A 25,809-nucleotide genomic window follows, 5' to 3' on the forward strand; every position below is an offset into this window, starting at 1 on the left:
TTTTAAATGGTTCCACTGAATAGCCTTACATCATTATGTGGATGACCTGTGAACTGTCTCGTAATTGACAGCTGACCTCCAGCTGCTGAATATCACATATTGCTGACATTTCCCTCCAGAAATAGAAACATTCTTGAAGAACCTCACTTGTCCTGAGGACTTGGCTGTGGTGTTCTATTGCCGGTCACTAACATAGAGCTGCCAAAAAGTGAAAGTTTTTTTAAATTATTTTTTTCTATGGAAAGATTCTATATATAAATGAATTTTATAGAATGTTTTAGGATTCTATAATTTATTTTATATTTAACATTTATGCATTATTTACCGATCAGTGGAAAATATCCTAACAATTGTCACGACCGGAATGTTTTACACAATTTTCTGAGTAACCTATTGTGTGTACTAGTGAAATGGCACCCATTTATACCTGAGCTATGTCAAGGACCGATGTATCCTGCGTTGCCTTTTCTTCCACCAGCCAAAAATTTTGATGCCAAAATTTGGTGAGCAAGACAGAAAGACAAAAGTTTTATGTCTTCGGAAGATGTTGGGCCAATATTGATCCTTCGTTACTTACGCACAATAAATTAGTCTGAGAACTTGTGTGTGTTTTAAAAGAAGGAGGGCAGACACCACTTGTTGTGTTTTGTCTCCACTCTTAAAATTCAGCATACCAAATAGTAGTCTCATAGAAATTCTCTTTCAGAGAACGGGGAGCCGGAAGCAGTACAGTACAACTTACTCCTCTGGGTTCTCTCCTGCTCCTGGGGCCGCTTTGCTCTGTTGCCGAAGCATATACAAAGTTAGGACACTGAATGGTAGAGGCAGGAGAGGACCCAGGAGTGGTGGCATGTACTCACCACTATTCGGCCTCCTGGATCAATATTCACTTCAACAGTTGTGGAAGCAATTATTGGACTGTGACTGTTTGCAGGGAGCGGGCCACAACTCAAGGCGGGGGGGGGGATGTAATTCGTCAGCCACAGGTTGTGTATTCTCTTCTAGGCTTTTAGTTGAAATGAATGTGTCCTGCACTTTGTGTACATGCTCAGTAGCGAAGCTCCTCTGCTACAGATCAAATGAATATGGCATTGCGAATAAATGCCTGAATTTATCTCAGCGCTGCTAGAGTGACCAGGAAATCAGGGCTATGGATTCGGAGTCGCAGGCTATAGCGCAGCCCTACATAAGACAGGACCAGGTGTAGAACTGACCACTGGCGCAGCTTCCCGCCAGCAGATCGGGAGGGGTGCGAAGCTCCATCACATAATAAATTCCCCCCATTGGGGTTATATTTTTGATTTATTATATTCTTTAAGAGCATAAGTATCTGCTGAAGTTAGGTTGTGTTTACAGATTGTATTTTTCCTAATATAAAATGTAATTACATTTTTTAAATACTAGACGTCCTCATTACTGTCCTTAAAACATTTCCAATTTTCATCTTCACACGACAATCGGCTGAATGTGTTGATGTTTACAAATTGCATTGTCAACTGTAAACTTTATTAATGTCTTGATGGCTGCCAAATAGCGATTCTTGCCCAGGATATTGACATATATAAGTTGTACCCTCCTTTGCCGAAATCTGAGGGTTCAATACCTGTGCTCCCGGTTGGATTAAGTTTACATTGTGCAAAATGGAAAAAAGCTGTTTGTGAAATCACGTCGCTCTGGAACTTGCAGTTTCCTTTTTAGCATCCCCATTTTATTTATTTAGATTGGGCCCAGTTTCAAGAGATTGAAATTGGAAACAGAGAAAGTGACTGTGAATACCATTTGTCTGTGTATATGCGCACATTCAATTTACCAAAAATGTTGCTCGCTATGAGAAAGAGATATTTTTCACATTGTTAAAACATTTTAGGAGGTCACTAGGGGGTCACGTCACCATTAGGGAGTATTTGTTTGGCAGGCTGTGTAACATGGCTAACAATGCCTCCCAAGATCCCTCATTCTGAAGGATCTACATTGTGAGCTGCAGATACTTAGGACTTAAGTGGAATCCAGAGACAGTACTTCAAGAAGTATCCGAGTCACATCGGTATTTCAGAGGAAGAAAATTGCACTTAGGTTTATCTGATGAAATAATTATTCACTTTTTTGGCTCTACTTTGGAAAATGTATGGCCCTGTGCAGAACTTTTAGGCAGGTAAAATTCAGCAGAGAACGAATGCTTTCAAAAATAGAAATGTGAAGAGTAAATGTTTTATTATTTAACTAAATGCAAAAAGCTTCTTATTCCCTCTTTTGTTTGTTTTTTTAAAGGCTCTAAGAATTATGCAAATGATTGGTTTACAATCCTGGAAGTAGATTTCCTTTAATGAATAAAAGAGAAACCTAATCAACATTTTGGGCCACATTTATCAAAAGTAGTGCAAACTGTGCTGTGAACAGTTTGCAAGTTAAGTGCACAGAGAGCACCAGATTACTCAAAAGTGGTGCAGTTCTTCATGAATCTGGAGCACCCTGCACTGCTCCGGAAGTGCGCAGTAACCTTTTTTGGGTGCACCTTTAACATAGAACATACGCAACAATTCTGCGGAGTCACTGTATTCAATGTGATGTGCTGTGCGACTCGGCATCGGAACGCCTCTTTAGGTGCAGAATTTTATGGCGCGTTGGGAATAGTGCAGCCACAACACAAAACCTGTGAAAATACTTCATAAATACATGTGCAAGCTGCAAATACACTTGCAAACTGTCTTTGAGGGAACTCAACAGGGAGGTTGTTCCAAACATCCTGAAAAACTAACCATAGATCTTGTGGATTTAGGCCTGCTTAAATCCTTTTGCCTCTTAGTGTAATCCCTGATAGTCTGGATGATGTTCTATGATGTTCTATATCATCACCCTTAGGCTATTTTCACACTTCAATTTTACCCTCTGTGATAAAAATGTTGGGTGTGTTCCTACAATGAAGGGCAAAGGCGTATTCCACTTTTTGCACCCTGAAAGCAGGAGGAGTAGTAAACAACAGCATATACGTCGCTCATCAGGAGGGAGGATGATGGAAAGATGTGCAGGGTGTGACATGCACAGGTCATATGGAGATACCGCCTGCCAGTATATGTCTATGTATATATGACAGGTAGCCTTACCCCTCACTTTTTCATTGTTTATTTGGCAGATGATTATTCTCTATGGCATTGACAATTATCCATGCAGTATGTATGGATGTAAAATACCTTTGCCAGAGATTTTTCCTTAAGCATGTGAGCATGCTCTGAAAGTGGTTGTCTAGGTTTTGACTTGTGAGCTGACCACAGCAATTTTTGCTTGATATTCCAGCTTAGCCACATTCATTTAAAGGAAATTTAACACATGGATGCAGTATTTTACACCAAGCACACTTACACACAGATCAGTGTGTCCTGAAAGGTGATCTGTTATCTTCAAATGGCCTAGTTTTGGAGAAATCGACTTTTAGTTTTATGCAAATGAGCCACAGGGGCTCTGTCTACATCACTTCTTGCTCAGTCTTCTAATTATGCATGCCAATGTTCAGCGTTATTGCCCGCCTCCTCCCACCCATACCTTACCAGAGAGCCAAACATGTCAGCCAGGCCAATAGAGGCTCTTGTAACATAGACAGGAACCCCTGAGGCACATTTGCATTACTCTAATAGGTTATTTTCTTAAAAACTAGACTATTACAACATAAATGAAGAATGGATCTTGTTTCAGGGAACACACACCAGCCTGTAAGTGTGCTTGGTGTACAGTACTGCATCCATGTGGTAGTTTTCCTTTAAATGTGGATAAACTGGAACTTGGTGGAGAAATATCAACCGATCAACAACCGACAGATGTTGTGCCTCCACCAATGGAAATAGAACGTTCCTCTGTTGTCCATTTTAAAGAAATTTTTCATTGACTGCTCAAATAATTTACACCTAGGAGAGATGTCCTGCTGGTTGATGTAGAGTTCAGATGAGACATCCTTGTCTTCTCTTGGTGCTCCATCCTTTGTGTTGGTGTTTACATTTTCATAGACATTGCTACTTTATTTCCTTTTTCCCCCCCGATCAGAGAGCCGTGCCTCTTAGTGTCTTTTAGAAGAGTATATTGACTGAATGAGGTTTTTAAAAGCTTAACAAAACGATGATGGAGGACGTCTTATGGAAAGAGAAAACCTTCTGTGTGAAGGCCATTTGTTCTCTGGAGACATTCTGTGTTTAGTAATTTGTTATTGAGACTCCGGCTGAGAGCGGGTATCACTCCGTCATACACAACTCTTACTTGTGTTCTGCGTGCATCTGTGTTGTATAATTCCATTTTTTTGTTTCTTGTGACTCGGACAACAGGAATATTTAACCTTGGACCTTCTTAAAATTTTACAAAGGCTCGTCGTGTATCCCAACTGCTGCACAATGAAAGGAAAAATGGAATATAACCACAGAAAATTAGACAACACTATTAAGACATTTAACAAAATACCCTCCAAAGTTAAAGGAGTAAAACCAAGAAAACCTTTTTCAGAATAAATGAACTGTGACTTGAGGAGTCAAAGACAGGGAACCTCAGCACTTGAAAAAGTAGTCTCCAAAACCTTGAGTTTGACTACTGCAACTGTAGGTCCTCCCACTTTTACATGGAGTCAGATAGGCATACTACAGCTCCATCCTAGTCTTTGGAGCTGATGAGGATAATGATTATAATAATTATAATAATAATAATAATAATAATAATAATAATTCTTTATATATATATAGCAGAAACAGAACTTGCCAAACCAGTCCCTGTCCCCATGGGGCTCATAATCTAATCAACCTACCAGTATGATTTGAAGTGTGGAAGGAAACCGGAGGACCTGGAGGACACCCACGCAAACACGGAGAGAACATACCAACTCTTTGCAGATGTTGACCTGGATGGGACTTGAACCCAGGACCCCAGCACTGCAAGGCTGTCGTGCTAACCACTAAGCCACCATGCTGCCCTATAGCAGAATGCTGTACTATCTCTATCAGTCCCCATAGACTTTGAATGAATCAGAAGTGTAATTGTGTTAACACTGCTCCATCTAAATGGGTGCTGTTTAACCCCATAGATCATGTGTAATTGATGAAGAAAAGGTGAGGCCCAATCCTTTTTGAGATATTATGGGAAATATTTGAAAGTTGATTTTTATTTTGGAATACCTCATTTTAGAAAGTTCTCCAACCAAAAGCTTATTGGGTTTCCTACTGTTGAGACCAAACAATCAGATATCATCCATGGGTAGAAGTGGAAGCATAGTTCTCTTTTGTGACTGCATAACCAAGGATTTGACGTTACATTGAAGTCAGGGATCTCAGACTTTTCCCATGTGGACCCAAATAGGGCCACCCATATAGGAAAACATTTATCAGGGCTTATACACCAGGCATACAAACCCAGAAATAATCGCAATTATTATCTCCATCTAAATGGCACTTCCATGGCAAGTGGGCGAGGAGGTGCATGAAAGGGGGCGCAACTGGCATTTTTTTGCATAGATCTCATCAGTAAAATCCATTATTGAGGCCATTATTTGGTATGACCATGGCAACCATTTCCAAGTCATAGGACCAAGTTTACGTTTACATGCATCTTCCTCTTTCACATCCAGTCACACCTGACACTTCTTGGCTCCCGTTTCATAAAAGACTAACAGGGGATTTTATTCTTGTGCATGGCATCACCAGGTTAAATAAATAGCGGGAGATGACATAAGTGTTCAGGAGCAATTCTCCCTGCTTAATGGTCCAGACAGATTTATTTAGACAAGCGAACATAGGTGGCCAATGTCTCCTCAGCATCTGTTGTGCTTTTTTTTTTCCTTAAGTTGATCCATCATTGCTAGAAAGTGCAAAGAAAAGAAAATCCATCTGATACAATGTTAAAATCCAGGACCACCTTGTGCAAATGTGGACTGCTGTTTGTAAAAGAAGGTGGGGGAGTAGATGCCGACCTGAAGGTCACACATTGTCTAAAATGCCACCACAAAATTGTGAATCGGTAGTGTAGGAAACTAGGCAAGGGAGGAAAATATTATATTCCTTGACTTTTGTTGTCCTCAAAAAAGTCATGAAGTCTTTCGGTTAGTTGGTTCCACCAAACATCTTCCGCATTGATGTCAGCTTAAAACTCTGCCTCAGATATTGGATTACACTGCTGTAGTATAAGTTGCTATGAAAATATGTCTGAGAAATGGATGGATTGGTCTTTATCTGCTGTCGAGGATACTGAAGTAACACATGTATCTCCCCTGCCCTCGCTCATCTCTTCCCTCTACATCAAAACAGATAAACAGCATTGCTAACATACTTCCATTAACAAGATCTCTCCTCGAAATTCTGTGCCGTCACCTCCCACTAAACCTAACGTAGCATTTTCAAGGTCACGTTGGGAAAGAAAACACTAATTAACACAAAAAGTTGATGTTGCTGGTTTTGATGAGGAAGAAGCCGTGGGCTGGGTAGTCCCGAGTCGTAATAAGGTGGACAGTATTTGGATTGGCTTCATGCTTGGACATTGTTATCATCCTCTGCACGTTGTCCTCGGTGGTTCGCTCTATCGCAAGTTCTCTCCTCCAACATTCTGTGTTTGCGTGTAGATGTTCTGCAGCTGGCGGAGCAGATATTTATGATGAAAAATCACCACTTTTTCCTCCGTGTAGTTAGGAAAGACAGACTCTGTGAATAAAATTGCAATGTTTATAGAACCCCCTTTTAAAGTGACTGCTTTAAGTGACAGTTCAATTATGCATCGGAGGTTTATGAGAGAGGTTAACGGCACAGGCTCTGCAGAAAGGCATTTATCTAACATACCATCCCGCTCGCTCTCCTCCTCTCCTATGAAGTGTTCCCTGTTCTATATTAACAGATGAGGAAATGACACGGTATAATATCCTACTACAGGCTAATGCCATTGTAATGTACTATTGATTCATTATATACAACAATCCTAATGCATACTTAGGATTAAGCAAATTCCCCATTACATGTTTTGGCTACAGTCGTGTATACCGTGAATGGATGTTTAGTAGATTACTTTATATATAGTATATTCTGTTCAGTGATAAGAAGCGTTTTGTGGCTCAAATAAAACATTAAAGCATAAAAAAAAAAAATCACCATGGCTACTATGAACCACCGGAACGCCCCCTAATTTGTGTCATATGGTGGCTAGTGCAACTGTGCCACAAAACGGTTGTGTGGGACACATTTGTGGTGCAGACACTTCTTAAATATCTGTGCAAGCAGTTTCCACCTAAAACAAGGTGCAAAGTCTGCCAGAAAACTGTCGCAAAGCCCTTCGTAAATGTGCCCCATTGTAGAAATCAGTGCTGTATGTTTGAGGTATAACACTGTTTTGTAATTTTGATTTTCCAGAATCTCTCATCTCTTCAGTGTCGGCAAGTTTGCTGTTGTCTCAAAGCGGCTGGGAGGACCCTTCACTCCTCTGACTCACTGTTCCCCCTCCCCACTGCATAGAATTCTATGTAATCTGAAACCCCAGAAAGCTTCTGTCTTATTGCTAGCAAGACAGAATTCAATGGAAATTGAGAGTGGAAATGATATTAGTAGGCAGGATTGTACATATTAGTAGAAGGATGATAAGCATAAATCATAATTGTAAGTGAATATGAAAACTTAGTATTATATCTTATCAGAGCAAAGTTTGCTGAAGTTACATACTTTTTAAACTGAGCATCCACTGGACACCAATACACTGTGGGTGGTGCAAGAAGCAAGTGGACTCCTTGCTCCTTGCTATTATTATTTGAAAATAATAATAATAATAATTCCTTTATTTATATAGCGCACACAGATTACGCAGCGCTGCACAGAGTTTGCCAAATCGGTTCCTGTCCCCAATGGGGCTCACAATCAAATGAACCTACCAGTATGTTTTCCAGTGTGGGAGGAAACTGGAGGACCCAGAGGAAACCCACGCAAACAAAGAGAGAACATACAAACTCTTTGCAGATGTTGACCTTGATGGGACCTGAATCCAAGGCCTAGAGGTGCAAGGCTGTAGTGCTTACCGCTGAGCCACCATGCTGTCCAATATTGGGTATGAGCTGTATTTTAAAGGAACCAACAGCCACCCCATTGCCTGTGGTCACAGAAATGCCAATCTTATTTTCTAGTGTGACCCTGCTAAAAAGAGTTTTTCAGGATGGGTGCGAAGAAAAAAATCTTATATTCCCTGCTCTAACTCACAGTTTCCAGAGACTTTTCCAGAGGCTTTGAGCAGCCGGAACTTCTGAGGGAATCACATAATTTACTTCGACCAGCGACCACTTCAGACGGGGCAAGGGAATTTATATCCAGTGGTCTGGAAAGTCCACTCATTGGCCAATAAAAGGAAATACCGGAGGGTTTTGGGAACTGTGAGCTGAAGCAGGGTGAGTATGCCCCCATCCCCCTGCCCCTCAAAGGGATTTTCCCTGAGGAGCAAGTTAGGCTCTATTCACAGGAAGTGCCTAACTTGCTGACTGGTGATATTCTCAGTGAGAACGAGGGTCCGATGTACCCTAGTCGCACCCCGAGATGACCGGAGTAGCCCGTCCTTCATTGGCGAGTTGCACCATTCTTCCCAATGGAGCTGACGGAGATTGCCGAGTACGGTGTTCGGCAATCTATGTCAGCTCCATAGAGATGAACGGAGCAGACTGCAAATGTGTGATCGGCTGTTCCGGTCATCTCAGGATGCGTCAGGAACACATCGGACCCCATCAGAGCCCTGTTCACGTGATCTGTGGCGGGTCCAATCACTTTGTCATCACGAACAATACCAAATTCCAAATTTGGTAAACCTGGTGTCCCCTTACTATAGGGAACTACTAGTAGTGTTGTTGTCTCTTTACACATTTTTTTGGTAATACAGAGTCTTCTCCCAGCCAGATATGTACGGATGTGTACCTGTGCTGGCAGTAGAAGTAACTTTTTGGACCAGAGCTGCTTCTTCCAGACTGTGTTTGCTACAAGCAGATATTCCGTTGAGCTGTCCACCATGGCAGCTGTACTAACATTATAATTATTATTATTTTTTTTTTATTTGCTTGCCAGCCAAAGCTTTATGTTCAACACAGCAAATTGAGGAGGCTTAGAGAAAATCCATTCTACAGTCATATAATTAAGAAGAAGGTCTTTCTAAATTGCCTGCATAATATTCCTGAAATGTCTATACTGCAGTGGAACATCTCGATAGCGATATTATAATTTAAATGCCTTTGTGGTTGCGTCTGCTTCGAGAATCTCAACTTTCAAAATATATTTGTACAAATTTGTAGAATGGAAAGACGGGAAGTTAACTAAATAATAAAAAAAAAAGATTATGAACATAATGTTACCACGCAGACTTGTAACATACCGTGCCACATGCTTGGCACTAGGACCAAGTGCTGACAGCTCCCCCTGAGATGAACTGTCAGCTGCAAATACTGTGTAAGAATAAAAAATGTATAACAAAATTAATGAAAAATAAACATATAAAACCTTAAATACTTAAAAATTAAACACGAACACACATTGTGGCAGTTTATCATGCCTATTGTGTTACACACCAGCCTCGATCTGTACGATGCATTAAGATCAAGTAACTTGAAGCTGCTGGACCCCAACTGTAATGTATTGTGTATAGCACTACTCCTCATGGGTCCCAGGACCCATATATGATTGAATTCTCTACGCCCCCTCAAGTTATGCCCTGCCCTATTTCAGGGGCACCTCCAATTCTTTAGCTAAGTTTTAGACCATTTTCTGTTGCAGACTATTTTTGGGCAAGCATTTCTCAGTCCTTCACAGTTATTGGTAGAACGGCTTGTCTCGTGTATAACAGGCATGTAGAAAAATTCCCAACTATTTATACCAGAAAAGTGATGTAGGGGGCTTCTTCGCAGCTATAGTTAGCACTTACAATTCGTCAGATACCATAGACCAGGGTTGTCAAACTCGATAACTACGGGACACATTAGCTCAATGGTTAGCTCAAGGGCAAAGATTAAAAAAGGACATTCTCTTCTCAACCACGTAAGGAACCCCTTTTCCTCTACAGTGTGGCAGTAATGTTCTCCTCTTAACTATTCTCCAAATCTACTTACCCCACACCTTACACCCAACCTACCTCCACCACAATTGGCTGTAACAGTTGGAGCTTGGATGGGAACAGCTGACTTGTAAGGAGCTTGTGTCAAGTTTATGTTCTAGGGCCATTGCTGGAGCAGGAGTTCCATTGAAGATCCTGTCATGTCCTTGCGCCCACACATAAAAGCTGCATCTGGTTTTTACGTACAGCAGATCTTGTTGACCACATGTGAGCTTTAGACAACATAGGTAGTATAAATGGTGCATAAAACAACGGTTACTAGACTCAATCTGCCATGAGATTGCGAAGGGGGGAGCGGTGATGGAGTAGGTGGGCAAGGTATCAGTGTTTTGCTGTAGCATGTAACATCCAGAGACCCTGGAACTCTGAAGGTCTCTTGTAATGCCCCCCAAGGCACTTGTGTTTCTACTGATAGATTAACTTATATTAATTAGTTCTTTAACTTAGACAACTGTAACATTTTTTTGCACAGATCAATAGCTCTTGAGATGTAAAACAACTTTGCCTATTATATTTTTTACCTATATCTTGCAGTTTCTTTGCTATAGCCCTCAGATTATCTCAATGCTGAAGGAACTCCATCCTCTGCCTGTACTGACAAGACCTATAAATCTGTCTTAAAAACAAATCTACGGTCTCATAAGAGGGGAGGGGCTGCTGCTCCCTGCTCACAGAGGAGGTCATGTGACAGAGCTCTCTCTGTCTCTGTAGCAGAGCTGAATGTGTACTGGACTGTGGATAGAGATGTCTCCTTCACAGAACAGTGAGGTACAAGATCTTCCATCAAATGCAGTGATTCTACAGAACTTTCTCTGTATTTCTCTTCCTCTCATGCTGCAGCCCTTGCCCCACCTTGTACTCGGCACAATAAGCTTGGTGCAGATAAGCTATTAACTTTTAGTGCTCAGACAGCACAGATTATAAACGTCATGTAACTAGTTTATTTATGATTTCTTCCGCTTATTACATGTCTCCTGCTCCTCCATGTGATGGAAGCTGCCAGGCTGGTCACCATACACATCATGTATGTGCACTGTGCAGTGTTCAGTGGATTTACTTGTGGGAAACTATATTAATTTAATGATAAATTACTTTGAGAGAGAAAATAAGGCATCATGGGATCTATGGGCAGATTGAATTGGACTCAACTTCTGGACAAGTACAGAAAGATGGTAGTCTCCATCCACTTCAATTTTTGTCAAACACTTTCACAACAGAAAATGTCATAACTTCTGAAAGAAAAGGGCGAGAAGCATCATTTTGTTTGTTTTTAAAGGGGTGGATCACATATGAGAATTTGGTAAAATTATAACTTTACGGTTATTGACTTACAAGATAGCTTCCTTTAGGTGACCTTAGAGGGACAATATTCCTATTTCTGAAGAAAAGCAAATTTGCAGGCCTCTTCCCAAGACTGTGGGCAGTCTCTCCTGATTTTTCAAGTACAAATAGCACTCCCAAAAGTCCATTCATCTTGTATTAATCTGTTCCTGTTTTGTCTCCTTCATTAGTGCAATATAAGTAGTTGAAATTTAAAGCAATGCTACAAAATAGTCTGCAGGTCTTAAAAGAATTGCTGAGATCTTTCCAAACGTCCTTTATAATACAACTTAGATTTCAGGAATTCACCATCCTTTTTATATTGTCCTACAGATGGCGAATGGAATGTGAGAGGCCGTTTTATACATCTTACAATACGTAATTATCGTGTACGCAGGAAACATATCCATTCTTGCACCTTACCTTAAGTTACACTGCTCCCATCCTACTCATTTTTCATAAACTACAATAAATAGTCTGAAAGGTATTAAACCTTATAAAGATAAATTTCTTATAAAAAAACGTGAACTTGTCCAACATACATAATAGAGATATTTTACTATCTGCAGACCGGGGGAATGTTTATAAGTTAAAAATGGAAAGTAAAGCAGCACATTCCTGCCCGGTGCTGTAGATGTTTTCAATTTAGACTCAATTCTACGACTTTCCATTTATTCAATGGATACATTAGAGTTTGCTCAGAGTTTGGGAGAAATTGTAGCCGAGTGTTTATATAGCAGATTAGCTGGCCAAAATGAAAGGCAATCTTCTAACAGAGCAGCGGATTAGTATTTCTAAATATTAATGCAGAGATATTTTCAGAAATGTATTGCCGTAATAAATGGTTGAAAAATTTATTTTCATTGACTGCATTTATTAAACAAGGGTAAGAGATTAGCCTCTCCCCGACGAAGATGAAGACGTGTTAATGAACCTTTTGCTGAGCCGCTGCATATGGCACTGGATTAAATAAAGATGTAACTTTCGGTGACAGGTAGAAATTTTTATGGAGCGCCTTTTTAAAAAAAAAATATATATTTTTCGGGGAAACGTGCCTATTGAAGATATTGTTATGATTGTTATTATTATGAAAATGCCTCCTAGTCAAATGATTTTACCCATAGGTACAGTTGGCCTGCTTCTCCTATTGGCTGTTTCTTCCACTTCACAAGCCAATGAAGTCACAATGACTGATCACATGGCCAGTTTGTGGTTCAATCCCGTTCAAGTGAATGAGACTGAACTAGAATTCCACAAGCTATACTCTGTACAGTGATGTGCTTGATAGGTTGTCCAGAGGGTGTGGTCTCTTAAAACATCTGACAATATGATTGTCAGGCCCCTATCAATCTGATAAATAAAATAAAAATTTAGATAATCACATAAACATGCAATCAGACAGCTGTGAGAGGAAGACAACGAGGGGGAACAGAAGACTTCTCTCATTGGAAAGCATATGAGCATTTGAAAGCCTTACATACCTTCAATAGGAATCCTTATATGTTCAAGGCATGTCCATTATGGGTCACATTTACTTACCTGAAGTGCATTGTCTGACAATAATGCACTCTGCCGCGATTCACTAAGATCGTGCGCCCAATGTCCTGCATGTGTTGCTTCCCCGCTCAGGTCCGCCGGAGTTCACCTTCTTCTTCCCGGTGCATGTAAGTGCATTATCTTTCGACACAATTTGAATCTTAAATCTCGTGCTCAGTCCGAATCAGTCAGATCGTCCCACACCCCGATTTCTGTTGCATGAAAGCTAGCGCAGCTGTGCCACAATCCGATCGCGTGCGACACAAATCCAGCGCAAACCCATGTTAAATACCAGTCACAGCTGCGCAAATCCCGAAACCAGTGAACAGTCCATCGAAAGTGCGATTCGCGACACTTAGTAAATAAGCCCCTATATGTTTAAGACATGTCAGAAAGATGGGAAACCCGTCTCTGGGGATGCACTCAACTCCAGAATTGATTTTATGGGTCAGCACATGCACTGCCGCCTTAATATTAATAGATTATAGTAAACACTACTCTGAACATAAATTGGCATCCTTAGGTTCCTGTGAGTTTCTTTAGAGATGGAAACTTATACGGAATGAGAGTTCATCAATGTCAGACTGACCAACCAGACTCCCAAAGGATCCTCTGAAGGGCCAATAATAGATCATAAAAGTCTAGCACTAGACAGACCAACGTGTAGGCTACTAGGATCTTTTCCTGAGACTAGATTAACGATGTACCATCAGAATAATTTATTTGGTGGGCCCAAAGAACCCCAGAAATCGGGGGTGTGCCGCCGGACAACCCGACGGATTCAGGCAAGCCGCGGAATTTAAAAATGAAATTGTGTCGCAAGATCAAGCACTCGCATGCACCAGGATCTCAGCGCAGAAGCGACACCCGAATCCTCGTCGGACAACGCACCGTGGGATCGCAACAGGACCGGGTAAGTAAATCTTCCCCATTGACTTGTATTAAACTTTGGAGAAATAGAGCATCATAAAATTATATTTTGCCAAAAGAACTGATTGAGACTAAAAAGGATACATGAGTGTTGGGAAGTTCTCTAAACTTGCTGTGCTTTGGCTTGTTCCTTTTTCATAAGAACTGATCCATTTCCAGATGATTACGTTGATGAGAGCTAATCTATCTCTTTACACAATCTGCCTCCTGCAGACAGAACTCCTCTAAGAACTAAGAATATGAAGAGCTAGGTGTATGATGGACAATCTGTCATGTTCTTCTGGACATGGAGGAAGGGTTAGATTGACATACTTAATTTGTGTTTGGCCTTACTCCAGTGTAAATCTCTTCACTCCCACAAGTGATGACATCTTGTTCTTGAAACCCATGCTAGAAAATCAAATGAATCATTGCTACTTATACACGGCTTTGCTTGAGCACTCTGGAGAATACTCATACAAAGTTGTTCCATGGGTAATCGAAAACGAATTGTTTTATTTCCTATGGAAGCTGGTCATGTATCGGGGTCAACATCACCATACTGTCACCATCTCTCTGAGGAGAACAACTCAAAGTCCACAAGGGGCCCACTGAAGCTTCATTTACTGCTTGATCTGCATGTGTATTTACATATAAGTCCCACGCATAGGGATGTCTGCTTGTTGTACACTATCATATGTAGTTTTCATTGACGAGAGCAGTTCTCAAGCCCAATTCCCAACTGAGTCCCTCTGCAGCTTAACATTTAACATATGGTAGCAGAGGAGAGAACAGTAATGCAGTAAATTCCAACCTATGATTATAGTTTATGCTATGCGTCGTGCTTGTTTTCATATAAGGAATATTTTGTAGTCCCTCTTCATTGGCGCCATGGGTAATGATCTTGCCCTATGGCCCAGAAGGCATCGGCACCTTGACCTTGAACGTAGCGTGTTTGGTCCAGAAACATTTTGGAAAGCAATTACACTGGACTGGTCTATCTAAATTTTTTGATTTAGGAGAGTTATTTATACACTATATAACAATTTTATTTTAGCACTCTTCACCTTTGCAATATTTGGGGATTATATAGGACATGAGATCCAATAAGAGTTACAGTTAAAGGCCCCTTTAATGGCAAAGTTCATATCTGTGTTGGATACTTCTTTGCAGAGTCCATCTAAAATTAAATGCAAAAAGTCGTGTATGCAGGACTTTATCTTTAGGCAAAATTTTGGGCACCGTAATGGATACCAAACATACCCCATTATGGGCAAATATGATCCCATTGGGGGTCATTTACTAAGGGCCCGAATCGCTATTTGTCGTTGCGTTATCCGAAAATTACTGTTTTGCGACGAATTGCCCCGGGTTTTTGGCGCACGTGATCGGATTGTGGCGCATCGGTGCCGGCATACACGTGACGGAAATCGGGGGCGTGGCCGTCGGAAAAACTGCCGTATTTTGAAAAAAAATGTGTCGCTTGACACTTGCTTACCTGCACCCAGCAACGGATGGTGAACAACAGCGAACTCCGATGGACTTCAGCGCAGCAGCGACAGCTGGTGGACATCGGGCGCACTACCTTAGTGAATCGCTGGAAGACCCGAATCCTCAACGGAGAACGCGCCGCTGGATCGCGAATGGACTGGTTACGTAAATCTGCCCCATTGGGGCAGATTTACTTACCCGGCCCATTCGCGATCCAGCGGCGCGTTCTCTGCGCTGCATCCGGCCGGGATTTATTAAGGTAGTTCCTCCGACGTCCACCAGATGGCGCTGCTGCGCTGAAAAACATCGGAACACGCTGGAGTTCACCGAGCCAGGCTGAGTGAAGGTAAGTGCAAGCTCTGCGACAGATTATTTTTTTTAAATGTGGCGGTTTTTCCGAATCCATTGGGTTTTCGTTTGGCCACGCCCCCCGATTTCCGTCGCGTGCATGCCAGCGCCGATGCGCCACAATCCGTTCGCGTGCGCCAAAATCCTGGGGCAATTCAGGGGAAATCAGCGCAAATCGGAAATATTCGGGTAACACGTCGGGGAAACGTGAATCGGCCCCTTAGTAAATGACCCCCAATGTGTCAATTATTAAATGGATCGATTTATAGCATTAATTATTTTTCTATAGCTACAATACTGGAAGAATTAATGATAATAGGAACTTACAGTAGTATGCAGACATACAATAAAAATCTAGTTGCAGGTGTGAACTACGCTCATGTGACTAAGGCCATAGATTAATTTCCCAGGAAACTGTGCTACAATTACTGAAGTAAACTTGTTGTCTAGAACACAGCACGGAGGGTATGCTCTATGTTTATGTCATATCCATTATATGGACTTACAGAATTATAGATTGAGTTTGTACATTAAAATAACAACTATAATAAATGATGGTTCATGTGCATTCGGAGAGAAATTCGAGTGTTTATTTTAAATTAATCCTCGTCCTTTAATTTTCGAGTAGCCCAGACAGGCTGTTTTTTTTGGTTCTCCAAAGTACTAACCTTAAATATTTACATTTCATCCGATAGAAACTTTTTATCATTGTCATGCGCTCTTTTTGGAATGTTTACAATTATAGATGGGAGTGTTTGAAAAGCTATAAGAAAGGCATTTTGCACAAGATGTATATTTTTCAATGTCATGATATCTGTTATTAGGCATTTCGGCCCCACTTCAAAAACTGCCGTTGGTGCTTGTGTTCTATACTTTTGGCCAAATTATATAAAATACTAATTTATAATAACAGTATTTTATTATACATATATTTATGTTATTTTCATAATGACTTTCCTTATGAAATAATTATTTCAGTCCAGTCCAGTCTGCACTAACTTCTTCCTGCAGCTCAATAGGGAGCTTTGCTGTTAAGACTGGTGCACAATGAAATGTCTTTGATGTTAGAAGATGGTAGAATAAATAAGATAGCAGCTCTTTTATGATGGAGACATACTAACACTTTATACACAGAGTAGTCTCTGTATGCAGCTCAATTTATTGTAGCTTACCGTAAATACTTGAGTATAAGCCGACCCGAGTATAAGCTGAGACCCCTAATTTTACCACCAAAACTGGGAAAAATTATTGACTCGAGTAAATGCCTTGGTCAGCGCCCCCCCCAGTAGTATATAGCCAGTCAGCTCCCAGTAGTATATAGCTAGCCAGCCCCCATGTAGTATACAGCCAGCCAGCCCCAAGTAGTATACAGCCACCCCCTAGTAGTATACAGCCAGCCAGACCCCAAGTAGTATACAGCCAGCCTCTAGTAGTATACTGCCAGCCAGTCCCCATGTAGTATACAGCTAGCCCCATGTAGTATACAGCCAGCCCCCCTAGTAGTATACAGTCAGCCCCCATGTAGTATACAGCCAGCCCCTAGTAGTATACAGCCAGCCCCCAGTGGTATACAGCCAGCCAGCCCCCAGTAGCATGTAGCCAGCCAGCCCCTAGTAGTATACAGCCAGCCCCCATGTAGTATACAGACAGCCCCCATGTAGTATACAGACAGCCCCCATGTAGTATACAGACAGCCAGCCCCCATGCAGTATAGAGCCTGCCCCCCCCCCCAGCACTTAAAATAAATTAACTTAAATATACTCAGCCCCCGATGCTCAGCTCGGCTCACCTTCTTTCTTCTGTCTTCTTTAACTGCCGGCATTGATGCGGCCATGTTTTTTTCCAGCAAGCGCATACTATGACGTGGCCACTGCTGACGTCATAGTATGCGCCGACCGGAAGATAACATGGCGCGTCCATGCCGGTAGTTAGAGAAAATAGAAGAAAGAAGAGGAGCCACGGGGACATCGGGGAGCCGCGTGGAGCATCGAGACGCTGGAGGGTGAGTATGGTGTATAAGTCGAGGTGACGTTTTTCAGCATATTTTTTGTGCTGAAAAACTCGGCTTATACACGAGTATATACGGTATATAAAATAAACAAATTCTTCATATACACAGGGACCATCATCTAACTTTTACCATATGGTTGCACTTGAATGCAAGCTTATCTGCAATATGTAGTTTCAGCCACTACACTTAGAATAGGGCTACCTTGCTTTGTGGGAACTAAATGTTGGCCCCTCAGTTTTAGCCTGGCTGGACCCAAATTTTTACACCCTGTTTGGGTCCTGCTCCAATCATGAGCATTAAGAGCTGGGAAGGCTTTGAGCCAAAGCCGCACCTTTTCCTGAACTTCTAATGAAGTTCGGGGTTGGGTCCACTCATCACTAGTCATCAAGGTCATTAAAGGGAACCTTTCACCACAAACCTTGTTTTCACTAAAGACAGGTTGCATTACACATATGCCTTTCTACTTTCTCTAAGCATTTGCATTACAATATACTTCTGTGTTATAGCTTACCTGGCTTCTGGACAGAGTCCTCTGTGTAGTCCCAAGGGTTTCCATGCATTTCAAAAAACACGTGACTTGTCTGTGCAGCTCTCTCCTCAAATTTAGCCTCCTTCACAGGATCAGAGCTCACAGCCTGGCCAGCTGACATAAGTGGGGGAGGGAGGAGCTGTACAGGAGCACAAAGGTGAGGGCTGAGAGCTAAGGAGTGAGCAGCACAGACATGCATATCAAAGCCAACCCCTGAGACTAAACAGAGGATTTTGTCAGGAAGCCAATTAACTTAAAAAACACAATTACATTGTAATGCAAATGCTTAGAGAAAGCAGAAAAGCATATTTGCAATGCAGGTGTGAGGGGATTCTGCAACTTGTCTTTAGTGAAAATGAGGTCCTTGGTGACAGGTTTTCATTAAGCCAAACCATTTTTTATTGCTCTTTTAAATTACAGGCCTAGTGGAATATTTTGCCCAAATGTACAGTATGTAATTGCTAATTTGCATTCTCCAAAATGGTTTCTGCACTAATTAATGTAACTTTCACAATCTCCCTCAAGGGGGAACACCTGGTAGAACCAGGAATTTTTGGCAACCTGGAGTCCCATCCTCTGTTGGTGTAAATCCGGTGAAAGTTCTGATCAGAAGAAAATGGACTTATATGGTGCCATAAGTGGGCCAAATATTTAGCTTCTACATTTCTGGAATGAACTATGTCCTCCCTCGGAAAACAGATTTCCATCTTTCTTTAGCTGAAGCATTTCCTACTAGCATCTGAAGAAGGGGTCATCCTCCCCAGAAATGTGTAATATAAATAAATCCTGATGTCTGTAACCTACTGCTTTGAACATGTTTCCTTATGGCACTGGAAAAGTCCCCATTTCTACTTGGCCAGCAATGTGCGATTCATTTCATGACCTTTCATCTTAGGTGAACTGACTTAAAGGGGAATTGAAATTTTACCAACTTTCTGGAGTGTGTTCCCTTTGTAAGTATATTTATAAAGTTGGAGCAGGGTGTAATTATCAATAGGAATTTCATTACACAATATAATTCCTTTGATCCTGACAAAAAGCATAATTATGTGTTGTATTTTCTTCCAGAAGGAGATGTTGCTTGTGCAGGTTGTAATTAACCAACACGGTGAGACACCCACGCACATAATGACAATTAACACCACATTATTGGCCCAGAAAACTTCTCAGTGTTCTGTTCTTCTTTTTACTTTAATGTCAGAAAACCGGCATTTCCTACCCAGGATATGTGTCCTTTGGGTCATTTGTGGATCTGGTATCTGGGGGGATGAGTAATCATGGTATAACTACCAATGCCAAAGCAAGGTGTTGATTTCTATCATTTTTGGCATAGCTTTAAAGGGAACCTATCACCCGGAAGTCATTTTTACATGATGACAGGTTTTAATAGCCTCTGGCATGTTGGTTTCAAAAATGTCTTTGTGGGGCATCTGCATAATTCCAGTGCTTTTTAAATGTTTCTTTAACATTACCTGGCTCCCTGCCAGCAGTGTTTGGTGAGTCCTGGGGGAAGGGAAGTAAAAATAGCAAAAGTAATCTTTTTTCTATGCCTGCTTCCTCCTCCGCTTACATCAGCTCACCTCTGCAAGCAATTCTCTTTTAAACTGCCTCCTCCCCTCGGGACTCATCACACCGCTGGCAGGGAGCCAGGTTATGTTAAAGAAACAATTAAAAATCAGCGGATCAACAGGAGCGCTTTCCCCATCCCACTGTGTGACATTGCAGCAGACAGAGGTTTATCCTCCTTCATTTTGATGGTATATTTCCTTTAAACTTAATCCGGAACCCAAGAACATCCGTTTGGGGTGCCCCTGCATTCTGGGTACTTAATAAATTGTATAAGTTGCCTATCTACTTGCACATTCCTAAAAACTATAAATGAATAGTTCACAGTCCAGCTGCTACTAACAATACACACAAAGGTGTGGTTACAGAGCTCTCCATGGACAATGCCTTAAACTGTCTGCAGCTTTGTGTGGTCACAACTGCCGGTAGACTCCCTTTAAGTGTGTAGTGAAGAAAATACTCAAGATCTGGAGAAAGCAATTATAGAAACGTGACGGAAATAGGCTACAGGTGGATACAGGAAAAGTTTTGTGACTCTTATAATCACAATGACCTAATGATTGGACTTTTCCTCTTACAGGCAGCAGGCCTTATTGGCTGCCATCAGTGAGAAAGATGCCAACATCGCCTTGCTGGAACTATCTGCCTCAAAAAAGAAGAAAACCCAAGAAGAAGTGATCGCTCTGAAGAGAGAGAAGGACAGGCTCGTGCACCAGCTCAAACAGCAGGTATGTTCCAAGTCTATGTCCTACCATTGGGTCAAGCGATCTGTTATAAGATGTACTTCAACCTATGGGGTCTTAAAGAGATAAGAAGAGAGAATTAAGTGTGACCACTACACATTTCTGTCCCATTTTTGGGTGGTCTACACGCTGCTTTGCCTTGAAAATATGTAATACATCTTGGGTGTATCTATTTCCACATCTACCTTCCATTTCTACTGCTTGGCCTACCCCTGTAAACCATATTCCCTGGTTGGAAGACTGACATTTCACTGAAGACAACACAGTGACTCAAGTCCAGCTACAATCCTAGTATATAGTTTAATTTTTCACAGTCCTGCTTCTACTAAAACCACACACAAAGTCATGGTTACACAGGTCTCTAGGGCTGACACCTAACACCGGTGCCAGTAGTTGGCCAAGTGGTTGTCATCTCCAGCTGTGTGTACGTACAGCACCAGGATAAAGCTGTGTGACCATCTTGGAGTACACACTATTTTATATAAGTTATCGACTTATTTTATTTTATGAATTTTCCGTGCTCCGTTCTCCATGCACTGGGGATCCATATACTGTTATATACACCTACCGGGGTCACACGGGGTCCGGCTATCTATTGGGAGAGAAGAATATATTCGTGCCGACGTTTGCATCAGACATGTAATTACATTGCTGCAGGAGCCTATTAAGAACTTTCCATTACTTCTTTACAAGAAATTCAACCTCAATGGCGTTAACCCTTGGGATCATTGTATTCTGTTGTACAATTAGAATTTCATATATACATATAATATATATATATATATATATATATATATATATATATATATATATATATATATGTTCTCTCTCTCTATTTCTCTTTTAACCATCAAATTATGGAAATAACTATCTCTTCAGGTCATATATATTTCTCATATGTATCTATCTCACATCTATCTATCTATCTATCTATCTATCTATCTATCTATCTATCTATCTATCTCATATCTATATATCTAATATCTATGTATCTATATTCCATCTATCATCTATCTATTAATCTCTTTGTTTATCTATTGTATAAGAGTCATTTGTTGTCTCCATTCCATATCTATCTATCTATCTATCTATCTATCTATCTATCTATCTATATCATATCTATCTATCTATCTATATATCTAATATCTATGTATCTATATTCCATCTATCATCTATCTATTAATCTCTTTGTTTATCTATTGTATAAGAGTCATTTGTTGTCTCCATTCCATATCTATCTATCTATCTATCTATCTATCTATCTATCTATCTATCTATCTATATCATATCTATCTATCTATCTATCTATCTAATATCTATGTATCTATATTCCATCTATCATCTATCTATTAATCTCTTTGTTTATCTATTGTATAAGAGTCATTTGTTGTCTCCATCCCATTGAGCTGTAAGTTTGTTCGGATAATCTACATGAGGAGGGAGAAATACTGAGACAGAGGAGGAGAAAGTTCTCCCACGTGTCTCCATCCTTACACATCCCCCTGCTGACTATAAGGCCAGTGGTCTCACTGTTACTAGGAGTGAGGACATGTTTTGTATCTGTGCTTTACTTTACACATATGATAAAAGTTATTATAATAAAATACAAAAAAAACCCTAAGTGAGTAGGTTTCAAGCTCACAAAGTTAGAGATCGTGGATGGGGAGACGACCATTCCCGGTCTTGTGGGCACAACGGTCGGATGATATTGGTGACATAGTCATGGGCACCGGGAAGATTGGATGACATCAGTCTAGTACACATGTCCGGGGAGGGGGAATGTTTACTGACTTCCCAGCACTTGGTCTTCAGAGCAGATGTTCCCACCACCACAGTTAAAAGACCGGGAATTCACGCCTAACTGTTGCAGCTTTCTTTACAGGTCTATATAGATAGAAAAGAACAACAAAGCAAGAACCTTCCCAACATATGTGATGTTGACTTCATCACAGACGTTACGGCCAAGTACCTGGTTCACTGCCATGACGCTAACAAAGTCCAATCGCCTCAGGTCAGTCAGCTGTAGACGTATCTAGAGCCTAGAAAGCTCCTGAGTAGACCACCTTAGGCTTCTCATTCCCTTGCAGCTACAGGTTTAAAGGGGTATTCCCACGAAGACAAGATTCTTATATGTAGTCAGGATAACAAAAGCACACATTCTCTAATTCACTGTTATTAACAAAAATACAACATTTCACTGATATAATTCCACCCTGTCTCTATCAGTCCCGGTGTATACAACTTGGTTGCCCCGGGATTTGACCGTAAACCTTCTGATTGTTATTGTCGGGCAGGGCAGATTCTTCTCCTGCCTGTAGAATGCAGTGTGATCTCTGCCCCTCCCCCCTCCATTACAAGACAAGCTCACACATAGACACACACAGACTAGTGATGCAAAGTGTGGCTCTTCTTAGTAAACCGGATCATTAGGCAATGCTAAGAAAAACTAATTTTATTGACTAAAAAGTACATATCCATACATATTATATATGGTCAGGGCAAACAATGTATACAATTCAGGTATTACAGGTGGTACACAACAATCCAAGCAGTACACGTAAAGGCATGAAAGAATACACATTGCTGTCCAGACCAGGACTCTCTAAAAGATTGCATAGTTGTCTTATTCAAAACACATAATAAAACAATTAAACAAACAATGTGACTTGAGTGCGGTATGAACGGCTCCCTTTTAATTATATAATAGGGAGCCTAAGGCCAGTCAGTCACCCCACTCCACACCACTTTTAACCCGATTTTATCGGGTTAAAGGGAGAGTGGTGGGCCAAGACCATCTGTTCTATAGGGATGCTTGGTATATTGAAATGCCATATTTTTAGGCAGGAAAGCCCTTTAGGATCTCAAGGAGAGGCACATGCATTCCAATCCTGCGTACCCCAGCCTTGTAGTCCCCCCATCCTGTAGTGCTCTCAGTATGCTAGTGATACAGGTCCCTCCAGCTGCACATGAGGTGACATCGCCTGACACCCTGCTATACTACAGCCTTGTGTCTCCTCTATCTTCTTGCATTTACTTATCTCCACCAGCAGATGTCTCTGGTTTGATAGTTTTCCTGTGAAATTGTACAAATTCAAAATTATGTCAGTTACATTATGATTTGCTGAATTAGCCAAAAATCTCCATATTCAGTAGAAATCCAAGTTACGTTGCTTTTTTTTTTTTTTTGCATTTGCTTAAAGGGGTATTCCAGGAATAAGCATAATTCAAATAGAAATCGGTCATTAAAATATAAGCTAATGTGTAATTAGCTGTTATATAAAATTTTGCTCCCCTTAGCAGAAAATGCTGGTGACATACACTATGATGGAGAATTAAAATGATACTGGCCCTTTAATTAGTCCGTTAATTTCCTCCGCACGGTCCGTTGCAGAGCATACACAGGACAGAAGATGGCCGCTGGTCACATGTCCGCATCACATGTCCTGGACCTGCCTGGACAGGTCATGTGATCACCACTATGTTTGGCTGTAGTCGGTTGGTTGCAGTGCATCCAGTATGGCCAGTGTTGTGGTGATGGCAGTTACACATCATTACTATGGTAACAGAGCAAGAAAACCTGTTAGATCATCACTGGGAGCAGAGCATAAGTAGGAGGAGTTACTGAGAACTAAAGGATCATGGAACTTTCCAGTTTCCAGTGGCGGCCATCTTAGTGATAACTCCACCTACTTTAAAGAGGCCATACATTTTGTAAATCATAAAATCAAACTATTTAAGCTCCGTTTTGTGACTAATGAAATTGAGTTTTGTTACAGTCATTTATTTATATCATCATGGGTTTTTGAGTCCGACGTTCATATTCCCGGAATACCCCTTTAAATTTATTCTGGATTATATTTTACATTTTATGATTCTTTTAGAGATAAGGTTGACAACATTTTTTCAGGTTAAAATTAGGGATGAGTGTACCTGATTTGCAATGTTCGGGTCTGTTCTTAACATTCAGGGTCCCCCCAGCCAACGGGTAACACCCCCTATTGGTGCAGAGTGCTTCAGGAAAGACACTGTCATTTTTTCCTAGGAACGGTGTCACCTCCTTGTCGGTGGCATTTATAGGGTTTCACCTGTGATCGTTGCCAGCGCTGATCGTAGATGTAACAGGTTGGGGGGGAGGATTCCAGTTCGGGTATCGGAACCGAGCTATCAGTTTTGGGTTCGTCCGGACTCGGGTGGCAGTGGTGTAAGGAAATGTATAGATGTAGCAGATCTGATTTCATCATTGATCTGTTTCTTTAGCCTAGCAAAATTACTCACTATTTTGCAATTGCTAAGTGGATCTCCATGCAATGCCTTTGACACACTCTAAAGGGCTACTCAACCTGTCATTAGTCAGCTCCCATAAAACTGAGTGAACATATATTTTTGGGTAAAAAAAACATCTTTTTTAGAAAATGGGGCAGATTTATCAAGTGTCTGAAAGTCAGAATATTTCCAGTTGCCCATGGCAACCAATCACAGCTCCCCTTTAAAATATTCATGAACACTGGTAAAATGAAAGCTGAGCTGTGATTGGTTGCCGTGGGCAAATGGAAATATTCTGACTTTCAGACACTTGATAAATCTGCCCCAATGTATTCAAACATTGGATATAAGAAATTCAATTTAACCAGTAGACTATACAGATAAGTAGTTGACAGTGTATTGACTGCTGGTGGCTTTACATTGAACTGGTTGTTGGACCCCCCTCAATTTCATATTGACGTCATATCAATATTATGCAAAAAACAACTCTTATCTTTTTGCATGGCCAACATGAAAGGAGCTTTCCTGGAAGCCCGGGGAGGGTGACAAAATAAAATAATGGAAGTTTACTTACTCTAATCCAGCTTACCTGGTTCTGCACGTCATCGTTCTTCCGATCCCACAACAGATCCCGGGACATCACTTGTGATAAGAGGAAGTAAGGCCACTGATTTGCTGAAGCGGGTCACATGACCCCCAGCACTTTCAGATGTCCCTTTGTTGTCAAAAAACAGAAGGCTTCTGCTACATAGAGAAGGGTAAATACACTTTCTTTTTTTCCGTGTCCCTCCTTATGCCTTTAAAGGAAATTTACCATATGATTTGATGCAGTATGAACCAAACATATCTTGAGAATGCTTTAGCTACACTGATGCAGAAACATATCTTGTTTAATCCCTGAATTGCTAAAATTTTTTTATAAAATTATGATAATGAGGCTCTGTCACTCCTGTGACTGCCTCGGCATTTCTCCTCTTACCCTAATTATGCACTGCTCCAGCCTTATCCTGCTC

The 25,809-nt window shown here is 41.0% G+C and overlaps 1 protein-coding gene across 16 annotated transcripts in view; it reads left to right on the top strand.

Moving 5' to 3' along the window:
• Positions 1-25,809, top strand: part of ERC2 (ELKS/RAB6-interacting/CAST family member 2) — a 606,872-nt gene that overhangs the window by 392,904 nt on the left and 188,159 nt on the right. For 13 of the 16 annotated variants that reach the window (XM_072128520.1, XM_072128514.1, XM_072128513.1 and 10 more), the window contains 2 exons: positions 20,371-20,518; positions 22,416-22,544. In XM_072128520.1, coding sequence (XP_071984621.1) covers positions 20,371-20,518; positions 22,416-22,544 — 277 coding nt within the window. The remainder of the gene's footprint in view (positions 1-20,370; positions 20,519-22,415; positions 22,545-25,809) is intronic. The other 3 variants (XM_072128524.1, XM_072128528.1, XM_072128527.1) reach the window with 1 other exon arrangement.

Source organism: Engystomops pustulosus, chromosome 10 (assembly GCF_040894005.1).
Source record: "Engystomops pustulosus chromosome 10, aEngPut4.maternal, whole genome shotgun sequence".
Classification (NCBI taxonomy): Eukaryota; Metazoa; Chordata; class Amphibia; order Anura; family Leptodactylidae; genus Engystomops; species Engystomops pustulosus.